The 18,271-nt window shown below is 62.6% G+C and overlaps 1 protein-coding gene across 8 annotated transcripts; it reads left to right on the top strand.

Annotated features, from left to right (window-relative positions):
• The first annotated feature begins 217 nt into the window (after nucleotides 1–217).
• On the top strand, nucleotides 218–17,913 carry TRAF7 (TNF receptor associated factor 7). Of its 8 annotated transcripts, XM_082432010.1 has the most exons (22): nucleotides 249–370; nucleotides 2,225–2,479; nucleotides 7,724–7,842; nucleotides 8,097–8,154; nucleotides 9,690–9,781; nucleotides 11,684–11,800; nucleotides 12,293–12,385; nucleotides 12,552–12,585; nucleotides 13,250–13,433; nucleotides 13,536–13,670; nucleotides 14,332–14,549; nucleotides 14,632–14,705; nucleotides 14,933–14,981; nucleotides 15,068–15,195; nucleotides 15,392–15,474; nucleotides 16,211–16,250; nucleotides 16,348–16,464; nucleotides 16,550–16,672; nucleotides 16,826–16,945; nucleotides 17,034–17,165; nucleotides 17,246–17,365; nucleotides 17,538–17,913. In XM_082432010.1, the coding sequence occupies exons 3-22, from the start codon at nucleotides 7,762–7,764 to the stop codon at nucleotides 17,550–17,552; spliced, it is 2,013 nt and encodes a 670-aa protein (XP_082288136.1). In that variant the 5' UTR covers nucleotides 249–370; nucleotides 2,225–2,479; nucleotides 7,724–7,761; the 3' UTR covers nucleotides 17,553–17,913. The 8 variants fall into 8 exon arrangements, with proteins under 8 accessions (XP_082288139.1, XP_082288135.1, XP_082288141.1 ...); XM_082432013.1 differs by lacking the exon at nucleotides 2,225–2,479 and having other exon boundaries at nucleotides 218–370; nucleotides 13,536–13,664; XM_082432009.1 differs by lacking the exon at nucleotides 2,225–2,479 and having other exon boundaries at nucleotides 219–370.
• Nucleotides 17,914–18,271: the final 358 nt, after the last annotated feature.

An 18,271-nucleotide genomic window follows, 5' to 3' on the forward strand; every position in this document is an offset into this window, starting at 1 on the left:
GCCTTGAGATTTCTTTTGGGGGCGGTCTCCCGGACCCGACACCCGAAGCTCCACCCTTTTGCAGAGGCCATTGAACTTAACTGTGAGCGACGGATATACATAGCCAATCAGAGTCCGATCTGCAACATAGAGTGATTCTGAAGCCACCAATCCCGCCCAGCAACATCTGAGCCGCCGGAAGTCGTAGTTTCTGAAGAGCCTCAAGTAAGGCGGCCGCCTGGGGCCCTGAGAGGCAGGGAACTGCAAATCCCGGCGGGCACAGCGCCTGAGCGCTTCCGGCTCGAACGTCCTGTCCCTTTCCCGGCCAGCGGTAGAGGGGGCACGATGAAGCGGGAGGGTGGCGCTGCGGTTCCCGAGCGGCCAAGGGCGGGTGAGTGTCCTAGCGGGGTGCCGGGCCTGGGGCTCGCGCCTTGGGCCCGCGCGGTGGGGCGAAGGGCCGGCGTGTTGGTGTCTGGGGAATGGGTCGGGCCTGGGGGGCGGGGCTGAGACGCGCCGGGGTCTCCCCCGTCAGTCCGTCTGTCTGTCAGCTGGTCCGTCACTCACTCCCTTTCTCCATTCTCTCCTTTATTTATTCCTTCTTCCTGCGTTTACTGATCGCCGCCGGGTGCCCAGCACTGTCGTAGGCGCGGGGAGACTGCGGAGAGCATGATCCCAGTTCTCCTAGGCTCTTCTCGTGCAGGGTTTGTCACCCTCGCCACTCTTGATACTTCGTGCCCATCATTCCCTGCTGTGCCTTGTAGGATGTTGAGCAGTATCCCTGGTGTCCACCCACTAGATACCAGTAACCTCCCCCACCCCCGAGGTGACAACCAAAAATGTCTCCAGACATTTCCAAGCGCACCCCCTTTGAGAGCGGGTGATCTAGAGAGGGGCGCGGGATTGACAATACGCAGACACAGTCATGAGGATTTGTGATAGATGCTATGAAAAAAAGAAGCAAGGTGTTGAGAAAGAGAGTACCGGAGGCTCCTGAATGGCTTGGGGAGGGGGCACCTACAGTGAGCATCCCATCCTGGAAAGTTGCTGGAAGAGCTTTTTGGGCAGAGGTAGCAAGATGTGCAAAGGCCCAGGGTGAGGAAGCTCAGCGGACACCAGCGGGTACTGGCAACGTCGTGAGAGGTGAATTGGTGAAAACACACCAGAGTGCAGGATGGGGATTATATTGAGCTTACAAGGGAGGCTGTTGGAGGACTCAGGCACAGGAGAGAGGGCATCAGATCTAAGTCTAGTAAAGAGCCTCTGGTTGTGAGTGGAGAATGGACTGCTGGATTCAGTGGGGAAGTAGGAGAGAGCGAGGAGGCTGACTTGTGTGCAGAGGAGAGTGGGTTGGAGCCCTCCTCTCCTAGTTCTCACTGGGTCTGGCTGCCCGGGCCTGGTTGTCTTGAGCCAGGTCAGGGTGGTCAGCTGCGGATGAGTCTGGGGTCCTACTGGATCGCACCCTGCTCTAGTGGGGAGGGATTCCACCCTACTTTGCTGTGTCCCTTGCTTAGAGCTCTGTGCTGCCCAGCCTGTCAGCACACCCTTCTCCCATCCCTCAGACCCCTCCCCCCCCACACACACACAGGCCCCCTCTCCTGGGGCCTGCCCACCCCCTGGCCTTTGCCAACTATGTGGACTCTCTCTTCCTCATTCCTTTTCTTGGGCCTCTCCCTTCCCACACCCCTTCCCCTCTCCGTCATAAATTCCCACTTTCACTGCTCTGTGCATTCAAGTTTCTCCATGGAAACCCCAGGCCCTGTGTCTCAAGATGCCTGCATCCTATAGCAGTACTGTCTCCAGGAAGCCAGAACCTCCCTCGGGGGGAGAGCAGGGAAAAGGGCAGTCTGGCTGAAAGAGACAGGCTGGGAAGGAGCATAGGGCCTGGCCTGCAGTGGATGTGAACCTTAGCCAGTTGGCTGGACAAAGGAATGGACAGTTTGGGAAATGGAAGAAGATGCAGTTGAAGGGCCTGAGCCGCTTGGGAGGCTTCAGCAGCCCAGACACGGTGATTTGGCCGCTAGCTGGCATGGCTTGGGGAGGGGCTGGCTTACATGCAAGGTGGAGCTCCTCAGTTTGCCCACGGCAACAGAGGAAGCAGAAGGAACAGGGCTTTGGTCAGCCTTGGCCGTGACCCCTCGCTGGCTGTCTGTGCCTGGGGTGGCCTCTCGGCTTCCATTTTCAGTTTTCAGGGAGGAGCTGATGTCAGTGGAGCCTTCACTGTTAACTCACATGGCATCTCTCACAGTTCTTTCCAGACTTGGGTACATCCACTCCATTTAATAGGTGAGAAATCCGAGGACCTGGCAGACAAGTAACTTGCCCAGAGTTGCACACCTGTTAAGTGGCAGAAGCAGAATTTGAACTCAGGTCTGAGTCTGGCACTTGTGGGGGGGCACCTAGGACTTCAGACCTCTGGCTCAGACCCATGAAGATGGACCCACCAACCCCTCTCAGCAGATGCCTTCAGTGTCCGCTGTGCACTGGCCGTGGGGCAGAAGAGGTATGGTTGCTCCCCGGAGGAGCATGGAGTCAGGTGGGGCAGGCGAAGCAGGAGGTGGGCATTGGGGGGTTGCTGACGTCACTGTGCACACCTGGCCCTTGGCCGCCCTAGGCAGGAGGAGGCGGGCTGTCTGGAAGCCTTTTGGAGGGGTGAACAATCCCAGGAGCACCTAGGGAGGGCACCCAGCGGGGAAGGAGCAGCCCAGCAGACACCAGGACTGGAGGAATGTGCCAGAGGGCTGGATGGCGAGGGCTAGACGGAGGAGTGGGCTGGGCCAGACCTCTGCCCTCCACGCTCCCGGTCACCTCCAGACCCAGATCTGGCCCAGAGACTGCGTGCCCTTCTTGACTTCTACAGGGGAGCAAGAAGGAGGAAGCCCAGGAGACAGAAGCCACACAGGGAGCAATGAGAAAACGGCCAAGGGAGCCTGGAGGTGCAGACTGGGCCCAGGCACTGCTGGCCACTTGGCTCTTGGGCGAAGGCCCAGGGCCTGTTTCCATGAGTTTAGACCCACTAATTTAGGAACATGCTTCCCAGTTTCGCGCCTGCAGTTGAGGCTAGGCTGGGCACTGAAGTGGAGGGAAGGTGTGGACAGGAAAAAGTGGCCCTGCAGCCGGACACTGAGATAAGGGGATGAATGCCACCTCTTCCCAGAACATTCTCTCCCTGCTCTGGATCTGGCCAACCCCTTCCTCCAGAAAGCCCTCTGGATGTCCCCCAGGCTGGGCCAGGTTCCCACCTCATACATGGCCGTCAGATGTGGGAAAAAAAGGATGGGGAGATGAGGCTGGCCCCAAGGGCACTGGGGAAGGGAAGGCATTCCCATTGCCAAGTGGGGGTTAAGGCCAGGCCGCAGAGCAGGAGAGACTCCCTCCCTCTAGCACAGGGGGCCGGGGAGGCTGGGGAGGCTGGACCTGGACAGGAAAGGCCAGGAGGCTGGGTGGAGGGTGCAAGGGGGCAGAGCCCTTGGGAGGGGAGGTCACAGCAGGTGTCTAGGCAGGCAGGTTTGAAACTTCTGGGGAGTCCGGGCTGTGGATACTGAGGGAAGGATGGCAAGGTGAGGGCAAAGGTCTGGGCTGAGTGCTGGGAGGGAAGGGAGGCCGGGCAGACCTCAGATCAGGGCCTGCTGAGGGGGTTCCCAACATCACACCCTGCCTATTTGGGATGGAAAAGGCATATGAAGGGGACTCCAGGAAACAGCCAGGGGAAGTGTGTGTGACTTTGCTATGGCAACCGGGCCTGTGTCTATAGGATTTGGCAGCCTGGCCTGGGCTTGGGCCTGGGGGACTGGAGGCCCAGGGAAGGGCTTACTGGGGGGCTGTGCAGTCTGCAGGTGATGCCAGGGGCTGCATCTGGAGCTCCGGCCACAGTCCAGCCAGCTGGCCACCCACGGTTCCGTGGCAGGAAGGGCCGAGGATTCCCGAGCCACCCACGCTCCTCCCTGGGGCAGTCGGTGCCAAACGTATGGCCTGACGGCATTTGTAGGGCAGTCCACCCCCTCGGTGGCTCAGCATGTGCTGTTCAGGGAACCGCACCACATTTGCTGCCTGGGGCTATCAGAGGAGCTGCCTTGAGGTGGGGCTCGGCCTCATCTGGCCACCCCACTGCCCCTGCCCCCAGCTCTGGCATGGCCAGCCTAGGCCGCCGCTCCACTGGCTGCCAGCCACGGGACCATGCCTAACCCACACCCCCTCTGGGTACTTCCTAAGGGAAAGGGGGGTCATGTCCCACAGTCCTGAGGGTGAGGCCCCAGAAGATCCCTTTGGGCTCCCTCCAGGGGACAGGCTGAGGAGGGGCCCCGATGGAGCTGGCCTGCCCTCCTGCGCAGGCTGCTCAGAGAAGGGGGCTGGTGAGGGGCTTTCCTGAAGAGGGGCTGTAGTGGAGAAGTGCAGGGGCTGGGGCGTTCTGAGCAGATCTCTGGTTCCTCATTGGGCGATGGGTGCACTGCAGGCCCCAGGAACCCCTTAGACATGGATGTGGGTGGACAAAGACCCCTGGGTCTTGACCCCTGGCTCAGGCGAGGCAGGGGACGGACTGCTCCTGCACGGACCCTAAGCATCCGTAGGTCCCACTCTCCCATCAGCCTTATCCAAGGTGGGCAGCCCCATTTCCGTCAGGACCTGGGGACTTTTCTCTTTCTGGGATAGAATCCCTGAGTCCCTCCCCTGGGCTCTGCTGAGGCACCTGGGAACAGGAGGTGTGGGGACTTGGCAGGGAGTGGGGAAGGACTGAGGGGAAGCCCTTTCTCGCCCTCCCCAACCCCAGGTCTCCCTAGTCGGCCCATCCCACGGCTTTTCCCAGTTTGAGAGAGGCCAGGCTCTGGGTTGGGTGAGGATTCTTGCTCTAGTTGACAACTTCCTGCCTGCCTAAGAGCCTCGGGCTGACTGTGGGGTGGGGAAGAGGCCTCCTCCCCTGGGGGGCCAGGGCACACCCCCAGGACAGCTGGGCCCAGCCTCCCTGTAGCCCCAGCCAGGGGAGTGCTGCGTGTGCTGTTGCGTTTCTGGGGTTTTAGCCTCCAGAGCCAGAGAATACTGGGGAAGACTATTATTGCGAAATGCAGCCCCCAGGGACCGGCCTGAGGGCAGGCCGAGGGCATCTTGCTCAATTCCGAGATGCTCTGGATGCAGTCTCCGGTTCTGGTTCCGGGTGGGCGGGGCGAGCAGGGTCTTCCCCCCACCCCCCTGTCCAGGGCTGGGGCTGCACACTGAACCCTGTGAACCAGGAAATGGTTCCCTCCCTCCTTCCCTCACTCAGCTTGGTTCACGGGCCAGTCTTGTACGTCCCCTACCGGGTCCTGTGTCATCACCGCGAGCCTGACCGCTATTGGCTGTCTGCGGACTTTCCGGCCCGATTTGCATGTTGCCCTGCGGGCCCTGCGTGCCTTTCTGTTTACTTCACTTCAGAGTGCAGGACAGCCAGACGCCAGCTCTGCCAGGCTGCAGCAACAGGCACTTGGGCACCCGACACCGAAGAGGGGGCGGGCAGCGGGCTGGCTGAGGTCCTGGGGGAGCGCCTGCTGTGGTCCTGGCCACCCGGACCGTGGGTGCCGCTTGCTGGAGCCAGCAGATGGCTTCCTGGCCCTGGGAGCTTGCACTGGAAGGAGCAGATGGATTGTAAAATCCAGGTCAGTGTCAGCCAGTGGCCTCCCTGTGACACCCCCCACTTCCGCCCCCGCGGTGCTAAGGCTGGAGCCAACCCTGGGTTTCCCCAAAGGGCGGAGCTTTTCATGCTGATGCGACGAGTCTTGGAGCTCCCACGCTCCACTGTCTGGGCCTCACCGCAGCCAGAGTGTCCTTACCCCAAGCGGGGCGGCCCCCAAGACTTCCTGCTTAGCGTGCAGACTCGCAGCGGGGCTGGAGGTGGGCTTCTGGACAAGCCCCTTTCACCCCTCTGCCTGAGGGCCTGGCGCTGCCCACTCTCAGGAGCCCCCGTCTCTCCCCTGAGAGGACAAGCCACCAGACAGCCTGGGCTGGGGCAGGCAGCCAAGCCCCTCGAGTCACAGCAGGGAGAGTGGTGGGCAGGACGGGGGGGCTTTGGCCAAGCTCTCAGGACCCCCTATCTAGCCGGACCCACAGGGGCTCAGAGCCCTGCGGGGGAGGTGCCTCATGGCAGTGCCAACTGCAGGGGCCAAGAGCCGCCCTGTCAATGCCTGAGTCTCAGAGTTTGGGAGGGTGGCGTGCAGGTGGCATTTGAAGGGGTGGGCAGCTTGGGAGCACGGTGCAGTGGGCGGGATATGCTTGAGAGCCCACCCCCTCCCTGCAGACCTGCAGGCCGGGTTGGGGGACCATTGGGTGGGCCCCAGGTCACACTGCTTGGCCATGGGGGGGTGGGGCGTGGACGTCGCTAGATGGTCCAGGTCAGGAGGACCTGGTGTAGAAGGTGCCAGAACCAGCTGGACTGTACAGTGGCTCTCTGCTGGACTCACAGTAGGGGGCAGAGAGCATCTCCTGCCTTCTCCCACAGTGCGGGGGCTTAGCAGCCCTTCCCCCCTGGAGCCTCACAGTCCTGCAGGACTCCAGACCACAGGGTGGGCCCCTGCCTGCCACGTGGCCCCAGGAGCAAGATGAGCCTGACCTCCTAGAGCAGTTCCTGATGCTGGTCTGATGGCTGGGCCGGGCACCAGGCAATGAGCCCACAGTCCAGGGGATGCTGCTGGGGGTCTCCTGAGGTGGAGAGCTCAAGTGGGCCTGTTGACAGCAGTCCTGAGTGTGTGACCTTCCTCCCCGTGGCGAGCTTGGCTTCAAGCCGGCGGTCTCGTGGCTCTCAACACAGCCGACCGCTGCAGGGGGAGACTGTGCTCCTGGCTACAGACTGTTGAGGGTCCTGACATGGGGAAGACCGCTCCCAGGGGGTCCCTGCTGATAGGGCCACCACAGGGTGGGCGCTGTCTCGGGAATGGAGCAGCTCTCCCTGGGGTCCTGTCCTAGTGTGAGCTGCTGACTGGGTCTTCTTTTCTTTCTAATCTCTTCCTACTCTGTGGATACATCTGGGCCTGGCCAGCTCTCTCAGGGCCCATCTAGCCCCTCTCTTCTTGGGTGGGAGTCACCAGAGACCTGGGATGATTCCCACCGTACCTTCTCCCTGTCACCCCAGCCCTTGAGACTGGGTCACACTGGGGCACCCTTTGTTCCTGGAGTGGGTGACCTGCACAAGGTCAAGAGTCAGAGCTCTTTGCTCCTCCCCTGCCTGAAGGGGCTTTCTGCATGTGATGAGGCTGGTGAGGGGCTGGGCTCCAGGTACGTCACCCACAGGTTTTCTGTGGGCATGGCCAGCATCCCCGACATCCTGCAGACCAGGCAGCTTCGGCCTGACCACACCTGCCCTGGCAGGAAACAGGCCTGTGGCTTTGTCCTGCTGTGTATACCCAGCCTTGGCCCCAGGGACATTCAGACCTCGGACCCAGAGGAGCAGACAGACCAGGGGTGAGGGGCTCTCCAGCTCGGGTGGAGCTGGTGGGCTTTTCCAAAGGGCTAAGCCTTAAAGCAAGGTAGAACTGAGTGTCAGCTGCCTGCTTGCACCCAGGGTCTCCTCCTTTCCTCTGGCCTGTGCACACCTGGGACGGGAGGGAGGGGAAGGGACTTTGCCTGCATGGACCTGCCCTTGTTGGGATTGGTGGTGGCGAGAGACTGAAGCGTGCCCTGTGGTGGACTGGCCAGAGAGGGCCTGCCTGTGTGGAGCGGCCCCACCAACTGACAGGGGCTTGGCCAACACCTCCAAAGCCCTTCATTTGTGCTCCACCCATAGGGGATGCTGCCCGAGGACCTTAGATGCCTCTCTAGAGCATGAGCTCGGGCAAGAGCGCCCGCTACAACCGCTTCTCCGGGGGGCCTAGCAACCTTCCTACCCCAGACGCCACCACCGGGGTAAGGGGGACACCCTCGGGGAAGGGTCTGCCTCTGTGCACACCCCACATACCCAGGGCCCCAGAAGAGCTTCCAGAGCAGTCCTCTCCCTACCTGGAGGTCCCTCGGGTGGGCCATGCCATGTGTGTGGTTGGCATGTCCGAGTATATGCATGCATGTGGACGCGTTAGTGGGAAAGCATGTCAGCTCATGTCCACGTGTGTGTCCACATCCTCGCTGGGGTCAAGGCCAAGTCTCATCTGTTCTCTCTCCAGACCAGAATGGAAACGACCTTCGGGCCCGCCTTTTCGGCTGTCACCACCATCACAAAAGGTGAGCCTGTGAGCCCAGGCCAACCTGGGCTGGGCAGGAGTCCCCCATCCCGCTCCCTCCTGTTCCACTGCCCATCCTCCTCCCACACCCCCGCATCCTCCTGCACCTGGCTCCCGGGGCCTCGCCTGCCGCCTCTCTGGGGTGGGCTGCCCGACTTCCCGGCACCACTTTGCACACCTGTCCTTTATCAAGTGACCCCTGACTCGTCCCACCCAGGCTTCTAGCAGCCTCTGAAAGGTCAGGACTGGGGACCAGGCTGGGCATGGGGAGGTGATAAGAAGTACTCACGGGGTCCTTTCCTGAGTCTGGTCCCATGGTTGAGCCCTCAGCACTGTGTGTTCTGGGAGGTGGTGAGGAACTAGACCACGAGGACACAGCCTCATTCCCGAAGACACTAGGGCATGGGGCCCCTCCTGTCAGGACCGGTGCTTCTGGGGAGCAGTGTGTGTTCTTTTGCCTTTTCAGGACTCTGCCCCTCGTAGAGGGCACCAGCTGCTAATTAGTTTTTTAATTGCTTTTCCATGGTATCTTCTGGGTACACTTTTCGGCGGGGTCACCAGGCTGCCGTGGACTTCTGCTCACACAGGCTCCTTTTTACCGCTGGGTGACCCCCTCGGGGGCTGTGAAAGAGCTCTCTTTTTTTCTTAGATGTTCTTTTCTGAGGAAAAAGCAAATAAACATACCCCTTAATTGCATCACCCGAGTAATTGTTCTTTAATTTCTTATCTACTTTTGGAAACCATGTAGCACCCTGTCATGGCAGTCAAAAGCTCCCGGGCAGAGAGTAACGGGGGCCTGTCTCGCCCGTGGCCAACCCAGCGACCCCCTCAGTGTCAGGGATGGTCAGAGCCAGTGACCAGGCACGAACAGTTGCCTCGCCCAGCCCCTCTCATTACAGACAGAGAAACTGAGGCCCAGTCACAGGGCAGCCAGTTGAAGCCTGGATCATGAACCAGGCCTTTGGGGCTGCTTGTTGACATCTGGCCCTGGCTGGGGCCTGAGACCAGTGTTGGCCACTGTAGGCCTCTGGCTGCTGCCTTCAGGGCCTGTGAGGCTGGCTCCTGTTCCCACGTGGACCCCTGACCAGTGCCTTCTTTGGGCAGCCGGGGTGACGTGCAGGAGGAGGAGGGACATGCCTTCAGCAGCCTTCCCTGTAGGAGGCCAAGAGGGCCTGTGGCCGGTTCCTGATTCTGGCCGCACCAGGGGAGGAGGTGGGCGGAGAGGGGACCTAGACCACCAGGCTGCCATCCTGGCCCCACCACGTACCAGCTGAGGGGGGGGCCTCGGACCTCTCTGCCCGTGGGTGGCAGGGCTGGGGCTGGGAGCTTCTGGGCACAGCACTGGGACTGTCCAGGGCAGGCTGAGCCTTGCGGGTGAGCTGCAGGCACTGGTTAGACCTGGGGAGGCAACCACAACCCCCAGCCCAGCCTCCGCCCCTGCCTGGCCCATCTGCGAAGGAGCCCACTGCCTGCCACGGTGGTCAGGCCTCCCTGCACGGCCCCGCTCGCAGCATCTCAGCCCTCTTTTCTTCGCAGCCGATGGAACGAGCACATACAAACAGCACCGCAGGACGCCCTCTTCCTCCAGCTCCCTCGCCTACTCCCCGCGGGACGAGGAGGACAGCATGGTAGGTCTGCACCTTGCTCCCCCGTCCCCACCCCTCCAGAGCCCGCCTCCCACCATGCCCTCCCTCCAGGCGCCCGGGGCCCAGGAGGAGCTGAAGGTGGGGGCTCAGCCGCGAGCTCAGGTCAGAGGGTGAAGCAAGCTGGTGTCAGGGGCCCAGCATGTGTGACACCCTGAGGCCTGAGCACCCATGGCTGGGTTTCCAGAGAGAGGCTCTGGTGAGGGTGGCTGAGCCAGAGGATGTGGCGCCTGCAGGCTGAGAGGAGGCAAGTTTGGCTCCATCTTGTGGGGGTGGGAGCCACAGAAGGTTCATTCGGGAGGGTAACAAGATCAGATCCCCATTTTTTTTTTTTTTTTTTTGGGCTGCGTTGGGTCTTTGTTGCTGCACGTGGGCTTTAGTTGCGGTGAGTGGGGGCTAATCTTCTTTGCGGTGCGCAGGCTTCTCATTGCGGTGGCTTCTCTTGTTGCGCAGCACGGACTCGAGGGCGCACAGGCTTCAGAAGTTGTGGCTCACGGGCTCTAGAGTGCAGGCTCAGTAGTTGTGGCGCACAGGCTTAGTTGCTCCACAGCATGTGGGATCTTCCCGGACCAGGGCTTGAACCTGTGTCCCCTGCATTGGCAGGTAGATTCTTAACCACTGCACCACCAGGGAAGTTCCCAGATCCCCATTTTTAAAGCTTCCTCTGTTGCTGAGCAGAGGATGAATGGGTGGGTTGCCGGGTAGAGGCAGAGGCCCCGAGTCTGGGGTTCCTGACGAGGGAGACGAGACGGGGTTCAGCAGGTGGGGAGAGATGGACAGGCCCAGGCTGGGGTCAGTGAGGAAGGGCTTTGGGTCAGAGTTGGAGCTGGCTGTCGGTGCCCAGGCCATGTGGCCAGGGTCACAGTGGCCATTCCCTGTTTGTCTGTCCTCGCCTGGCTCTGGGACTGCTGCAGGAAGCGAAGGCTGGCCCGGCTGGTGGGCGCTGCCTGGGTGAGGGAGGTCCCTGTCTGCGGGCATGCTGGGGACACTGATCTCTGCTGCACCCGCTCGGGGAAGCCAGGCCCTGGAACTGCCCGGCCAGCCTCCCTCTGCCCGCGGTGGGTCCCGCACCCCAGGCTGGCGGGGAGGGGATCATTCCAACAGTCCCCACACCCACAGAGGCTCAGACAGAGGCAGCCAGGCCCCAGAGTGGCTGGGACCTAGAGGGGGCAGGTGGGCTGGGCGTGGAGGCAGGAGGTTTATGGCTCATGTATGAAGCTTCGGGCCAGGAGGGGAGGAGCGTGGAGAGCGATTGCTCTTGGAGTATCTCTTCTGGAGGGTTCCAGGCCCAGAGGGGAGGAAGGGACAGTACCCCTTGCCCTGGCACTCCCCCAGATCCGTGTTTCTGGTGGCTCAGGCAGAGATGAGCACCCGTGGCCCCCCCTCCTGCTCTCAGAAGCTTGGCTGGGGTTTGGTGGGGGTGTCCCCGCCTCCCCCCAGGGAGCCTCACTGGCCTGGGCTAGTGTCCCCGGCCAGGACGGCCAGGCGGGTGGCTGAGCCCAGCGGGCACCTGGAGCCCTGCAGCTTCCCGTGGCCAGCCTTCCACCCCCTTCACTCCAGCAGTCTGGGGGCCGTGGCCACCCCCGCCCCAGGATTGGCTGGTGGAGGTGTCCCCTCTGCGGCCTACATTCCCTCACGGGAAGCAGGAAGCAGGCCGAGCGTGTCCTCGTAGAATTGAATAGCAGGAAGTCTCTCCATTTACACAAAGAAAGTTGGCAGATGTGAGCAGGCGTCCCAACCACAGGGCCGGGACTGCCAGGCAGGCGGGGCCTGGGCGTCACACCAGCTCCCCGCGCACAGCCGGGCCGTGGGCTAAGTGGGCGCCCACTGGGACGGGGGTCCGAGCCCGGCCCTCCTGCCAGCTGACGGCCGCCTGTCTGCCCGCAGCCCCCCATCAGCACCCCGCGCCGCTCTGACTCGGCCATCTCTGTCCGCTCCCTGCACTCGGAGTCCAGCATGTCCCTGCGCTCCACGTTCTCTCTGCCCGAGGAGGAGGAGGAGCCGGTAGGTGTGGCCGGGCAGGCTCGGTGCAGACTCCAAGGGACCCTCCCCGTCCTGGGGCGGTGGGGGCACCTTCCCCGCAGGCCCTGATCGGGGCCCCTGATCCGCACGGGTCCACGTCAGGGACTCAGGGCGCTGGGCTGGGTCCCCCAGGCACGTTCTTCTCACTCCCCACCCCAGGGGCTGCCCAGGCATCAGCTTTGGGAATGAAAGGCGGGTCCCACATGGGGCCCTTTCTAGTCTCTGTCCCAGGGAGAGGGTAGGTGTCATGGGGTGAGGGCATGGCTGGAGGGGTCCTTCCTGCTCAGGTCTGCTGGAGCTCAGGCCCAGCCCTAGCCTTCAGCGGACTCCTCCTCTCAGGACACACCCCGGCCGAGGTGCTTCCACCCCAAGAGGGCAGCCCAGGCCCGCAGGGGAAGGGGCTGGGTGCCCTGGGTGCCCGCACCCATGTCAGCAGTCCCAGGCCCCACCCTCACCCAGCCCTGCCTGTTCTAGGAGCCGCTGGTGTTTGCTGAGCAGCCCTCGGTGAAGCTCTGCTGCCAGCTCTGCTGCAGTGTGTTCAAGGACCCTGTGATCACCACGTGTGGGGTGAGGCTGCCCCTCCCCGACCTGTGCAGCACCGTGAGGCCCCTTTCATGGGGAGCCTTGGCCTCGCTCACAGGCCTGGTCTGGCCCCCAGCAGGTGCCCTTTGCAGTGGGCACGGGGTGGGGGCAGCTCTGCGGCCACACCCCAATCCGCCCGTTGTCTCCACAGCACACCTTCTGTCGAAGATGCGCCTTGAAGTCAGGTAGGGCCCTCTCAGCCTAGGCTCGGCCACCTTTATTCCCCAGCGGCAGGGAGGTCCCTCCGGGGAGGTCCGGCCTGGGCCCAGCACTGATGGAGACCCTGGCTGCACAACTGCTTCTCCCTAGTCCTCCTGCAGCAGTGGTTCCTGGGTGACTGCTCGGGCCAGGCTCAGGCCAGGCTCAAGACCTTGACGAGCATGGCAGCTCAGAGCCTGCCCCACGGGGGGTGTGGGTGGGCCTTCTGGGCACAGCGCCCACTCTCTCGGACGCTGCCCCTGCTGTCAAGGCTGCCGGCCTTACTGTCTCAGGCCTTAGCGGCTGGCCCAGGGCTGGCCCTCTCCATGCTCTGTCCCCAGCTCTCTTGGCCCTGCCCCAGACTCTCAGGTCAACTGAGAGGCCTCTGCCACCACCTGCTCACACAGTGGTCATTCTCGGTGGCCCAGCCGTGCACCCTTTCCTGTTCCGGGCGCCCCAGAGGGAAGGTAGACGGGTGGATTAGGCCCCTGACAGAGGCTCAGCCCACCCAGCTGAGAGAGCGTGTTCCAGGCCTGCCGCCCACCAGGGAATGGTCTCCCCCAGAGCAGCCTGGCCACAGTGCCCAGGGCAGGGCTGCCAGGGGAGATGGTGGCCGGGTGGGCTGTGGGGTCAGCATGCCCTCCCCCCCAGAGAAGTGTCCCGTGGACAATGCCAAGCTGACGGTGGTGGTGAACAACATCGCGGTGGCTGAGCAGATTGGCGAGCTCTTCATCCACTGCAGGCACGGTTGTCGGGCAGTGGGGGGCGGGAAGCCCACTGTCTTTGAGGTGGACCCCCGAGGGTGTCCCTTCACCATCAAGCTCAGCGCCCGGAAGTAAGTGCCCCCCTCCATCCCCAGTCCCCACCCCCCAGGGGTACTGAGAACTGGTGCCCCTGGGGACTCAGCCTCCCCCCACCCACGTCCCACCTCCCCCAGGGACCACGAGGGCAGCTGTGACTACAGGCCTGTGCGGTGCCCCAACAACCCCAGCTGCCCGCCCCTTCTCAAGATGAACCTGGAGGCACACCTCAAGGAGTGCGAGCACATCAAGTGTCCCCACTCCAAGTACGGGTGAGTGGGCGGGGGTGGGCACACGGGGCTGCCCCGGGGTGGGGGTGGGCGGGCCTGAGGGGGCGAGTGGGCCTGGGCTGGCATTCACGGTCCCTCCTTCAGCAAACCTTGGTTGAGATCCGCCTGTCTGCCGGGCTCTGGGGAGACGACCTTAGCGGGAACCACACCATCGTCTATGTAATTACAAACCGAGGTACAGGTGCTGAGGAGACCTATGCACCATGGGAACACGGGGGACGGAGCGGTCAGGGAGCTGCGGGTGGTTGGGGAAGGCACGAGCTGAGAACGAATGCATGCGTGGGCACGAGCCAGGCAAAGACCTGGGTGAGGGCTTCCAGCAGCTGGCGGAATTGAGAGCAGAGGGGAGGTGGGGTGGGAGAAGAGGCAGCAACTGGCTCTTTAGGGCGGAAGCTGGTGAGGTGGTGGAGGAGCCCTTGAAGAGCTCTGAGCATGAGTGAAGTGACTGGATTGCTGGGTAGAAGCAGGATGGGTAGGTGGGTTGGTGGGCATGCAGGTATGCAGAGGATGGTGGCCCATCGGGGCTGCAGTGGGCACAGAAGTGGGATTTGAGAGAGATTCTTGGGGTTGGGGAGGCAAAGGGAAGGGCCCAACTGGGCGGGCAGTTGAGCAGGTGGGCAGGGCAGCTGTCCTGTCCCTCCAGGTGCACGTTCATCGGAAACCAGGACACGTATGAGACGCACTTGGAGACCTGCCGCTTCGAGGGCCTGAAGGAGTTCCTGCAGCAGACGGATGACCGCTTCCACGAGATGCATGTGGCGCTGGCCCAGAAGGACCAGGAGATCGCCTTCCTGCGCTCCATGCTGGGCAAGCTCTCAGAGAAGATTGACCAGCTGGAGAAGAGCCTGGAGCTCAAGTTCGGTGAGAGCCTGGGCCAGAGGTGGCAGGGGTGCAGCCCCTCCTCCTGGTCCCTGACACCCTTCTCCTGGTCCCTGCTACACAGATGTCCTGGATGAAAACCAAAGCAAGCTCAGTGAGGACCTCATGGAGTTCCGGAGGGACGCGTCCATGTTGAATGTGAGCGGGCAGGGGCCAGATGCAGGGAGGTGGGGTGGGGTGGGGGACACAGGACCATCTCTCAGCTTGGGTCCCAGCAGGAGGCTTGTTCCCACTTATGATTAGGTGTCTGTGCTGGGAGGGCTGTTGCTGCATCTGCCCTGCCCCCGGCAGAGCTCAGGCCTGGGGCCATGGAGGGCTGTGGAGCCCCGCCCACCCCACCCTCTGCTCTACTCTTGGCCTCGCAGGACGAACTGTCCCACATCAATGCACGGCTGAATATGGGCATCCTAGGATGTGAGTATGGGCCCACTGCCGCTCCCGCCACCATCCCCGAAGCCCCCTCCAGTTCCCCCATCACCAGTTCCCCCATCTCTCTGTAGCCTACGACCCGCAGCAGATCTTCAAGTGCAAAGGAACTTTTGTGGGTCACCAGGGCCCCGTCTGGTGTCTCTGCGTCTACTCAATGGGGGACCTGCTCTTCAGCGGCTCCTCTGACAAGACCATCAAGGTGGGTAGGGTCCTGCCTAGGGGCTTGGCAGCCTGGCAGGGCAGGGGTGGGCATTGCACACCAGCCTCTGCCGGCTCCAGGCCTGCCCATGGATGGGGCTTTCTCCCCTCCCCCCATGCTCACGTCATTCCTGCCATGGTGCCCCCTGCCACTGGGCTGACCCTGCTGGGACCTGCCCTGATCCTGGTCTCTGCAGGTGTGGGACACGTGTACCACCTACAAGTGTCAGAAGACGCTGGAGGGCCATGATGGCATTGTGCTGGCACTCTGCATCCAGGGGTGAGTACAGGCACACGTGTGTCCACAGACCACAGGGCCCATGTGGAGCTGGGGATGGGAGGTCCTGTGGACCGTGAGCTTGAGTCCGTGGCTGCGTGTGTCCTAGAGTGGCTCTGTCTGCTCCTCCTGGGAGACGCCCTCGACCCTGAGCAGGGCTGAATCATGGGTGGCAGCATGTGGGCCTTCCACCTCTGAAGCTGTACATTCACAGAGCAGAGCCTTGGCCCTGGAGAGCCTCAGGCAGCCAGAGGACAGAGGTGGGACCAGAGAGTGGAGGCAGGGGCTCAGCTACTGCTGGCCGACAGCCAGAGCCCGGGGCGCAGCACCACAGAGAAGCCTGCCTGGCCACCCCGTCACTCCCAGGGTGCCCCTTCTAGACCTTCCCTCCTGTCTTGTGTCATGAGGCTTCATGTTGTGGGCATGAGTGTGTGAGTGTGTGTGTATGAGAGAGAGATGCTGGCTCACAGGAAGCAACAGCTTGACTGCCGGCAACACTAACAGGGGTAATTACCTCCCAGCTCAGCTGTCAGATGCTTGCCAGGCAGGCACGGGGCTGGGCCTCCACTTCCAAGGTCCCCTCGCTGAGACAGGAAAACCGAGGTTGAGCTGAGCAGTGATCCTGGCAATGGCCCAGGCTGCTGGTTCCCAGTGGCCAGTGCTCCCCCAGCCTGGCCAGGGCATTGTCAGCGAGGGTACTGGCTTCTCGCACCCTGACACCTTGGCTTTGCTTCCCCAGGTGCAAGCTTTACAGCGGCTCAGCTGACTGCACCATCATCGTGAGTGGGGCCGGCGGGCGGGCCGGGACCCCCAGGCTCGCTGTGCCACTGGGACCTGGGCTCGGCCAGGGCCTAAGGCTTCCCGTCCTCCCGCCAGGTTTGGGACATCCAGAACCTGCAGAAGGTGAACACGATCCGGGCCCACGACAACCCGGTGTGCACGCTGGTCTCCTCACACAACATGCTCTTCAGCGGCTCCCTGAAGGCCATCAAGGTCAGGCAAGGTGGTGTACGTGTGTGCGGGGCGGCAGGGTGCCAGTGCCTGCCTCCCAGGCCTGCGCTCACGGCCGCTCCCACAGGTGTGGGACATTGTGGGCACCGAGCTGAAGCTGAAGAAGGAGCTCACCGGCCTCAACCACTGGGTGCGGGCCCTGGTGGCCGCCCAGAGCTACCTGTACAGTGGCTCCTACCAGACAATCAAGGTGCACCCTCCCTGTGCCAGCTCCATCTGCCCTGCCCCCACACTGCCAGCGTGGGGAGACCCTCACATGCACCCTGGGTGGTGGGTGGGCTGCTGAGAGGCCCAGGGGATGAGGCACCTGGCCTGGGACTAAGTGGCCCGCACTTGCCCATAGATCTGGGACATCCGGACCCTCGACTGCATCCACGTCCTGCAGACATCTGGCGGCAGCGTCTACTCTATTGCCGTGACGAATCACCACATTGTCTGTGGCACCTACGAGAACCTCATCCACGTAAGAGTGGATGCCAAGGGGCAGGGTCTGACTCTGGGCCCCTGTCTTCCTCGTCTGTGTCTCTGACCTGCCTGTGCCACCCCCTCAGGTGTGGGACATTGAGTCAAAGGAGCAGGTGCGGACCCTGACAGGACACGTTGGCACTGTGTACGCCCTGGCGGTCATCTCAACGCCAGACCAGACCAAAGTCTTCAGCGCATCCTACGACCGGTCTCTCAGGGTGCGAGCTGGCCTACCAATGGTGGGAGGCTCAGGGCGGGTGCCAGGCCTGGGCGGTCCTCATGTCCCATGTGCCCCCAGGTCTGGAGTATGGACAACATGATCTGCACGCAGACTCTGCTGCGTCACCAGGGCAGTGTGACTGCGCTGGCTGTGTCCCGGGGCCGGCTCTTCTCAGGAGCCGTGGACAGCACCGTGAAGGTCAGTGCCTTGGCTCAGGCCATCCAAAGGGGCTGCATGGAGGGAAGCGGGGGTGGGGGAGTTGGGATCTAGCGGCCCTGGGCAGGGGGCAGTGAAGGGCAGGTATGGACAGCAGCTGGCTCTGGGGCTGGATGGCCAAAGGGGCATCTGAAACAGAGCCTTTCCCCTGCAGGTGTGGACTTGCTAACAGAATCCAGGCCAGGTCTTGGCTTCCTCTGGGCCTGACCTAGGCCTGTCCGAGTCCGGCGAGCCACATGGCTGGTCTTGGGGTCTCTGCCTGCCCCATGGGAACAGGCAGGCAGACTCAGCCAGGCAGACAGTGCCCTCCCTGCCCTGCGCCCAGTGAGCCTCCCTCTGCTTGGCCTTGTCATCGTCACTGCCAGGACAGTGCCCAGCCCGTCTGGGTGCCAGGTACGACGCTCACCAGGCCCACCCTCCATCCCCACTCCAGATGGACTGTGGGCCTTTTTACTGACCTTTTCTACTGTTTTTAGACTGTATATAAATTTGATTACTTCCTGATTGAAATAAAAGCTGCACAGACTGTGGCTGTGAGTGGGGATGGTCCTCAGGGGGAGGAAGAGGCCACCTGAGGACGTTGGGGAGCACAGGCACCAGCAGCCAGTGGGAGGGAAGCTGGGCAGGGACCACAGGAGGCTCCTGTTGACATCCCCAGGATGTACACTCTTGGTGACTTCTCCTCCCTGTCAGGAACAGGCTAGCCCCCCACTTGCCCCAATGTACATACCCCAAAAAAGTGAGCCAGGCAGCTCCATTTTCTGCTGTTTATTGACAGCTGACAGTAGCTCCCTGCCCGGACCCCCCCCCTCCCCACCTGCTGGCCCTGGCCTGGGCCACCCACTGTGGAGAGGCCAGGTAGCTGGCCAGGCCCACCCACCCGGGGAC

Source organism: Balaenoptera physalus, assembly GCF_965194825.1.
Source record: "Balaenoptera physalus genome assembly, chromosome: 16".
Classification (NCBI taxonomy): Eukaryota; Metazoa; Chordata; class Mammalia; order Artiodactyla; family Balaenopteridae; genus Balaenoptera; species Balaenoptera physalus.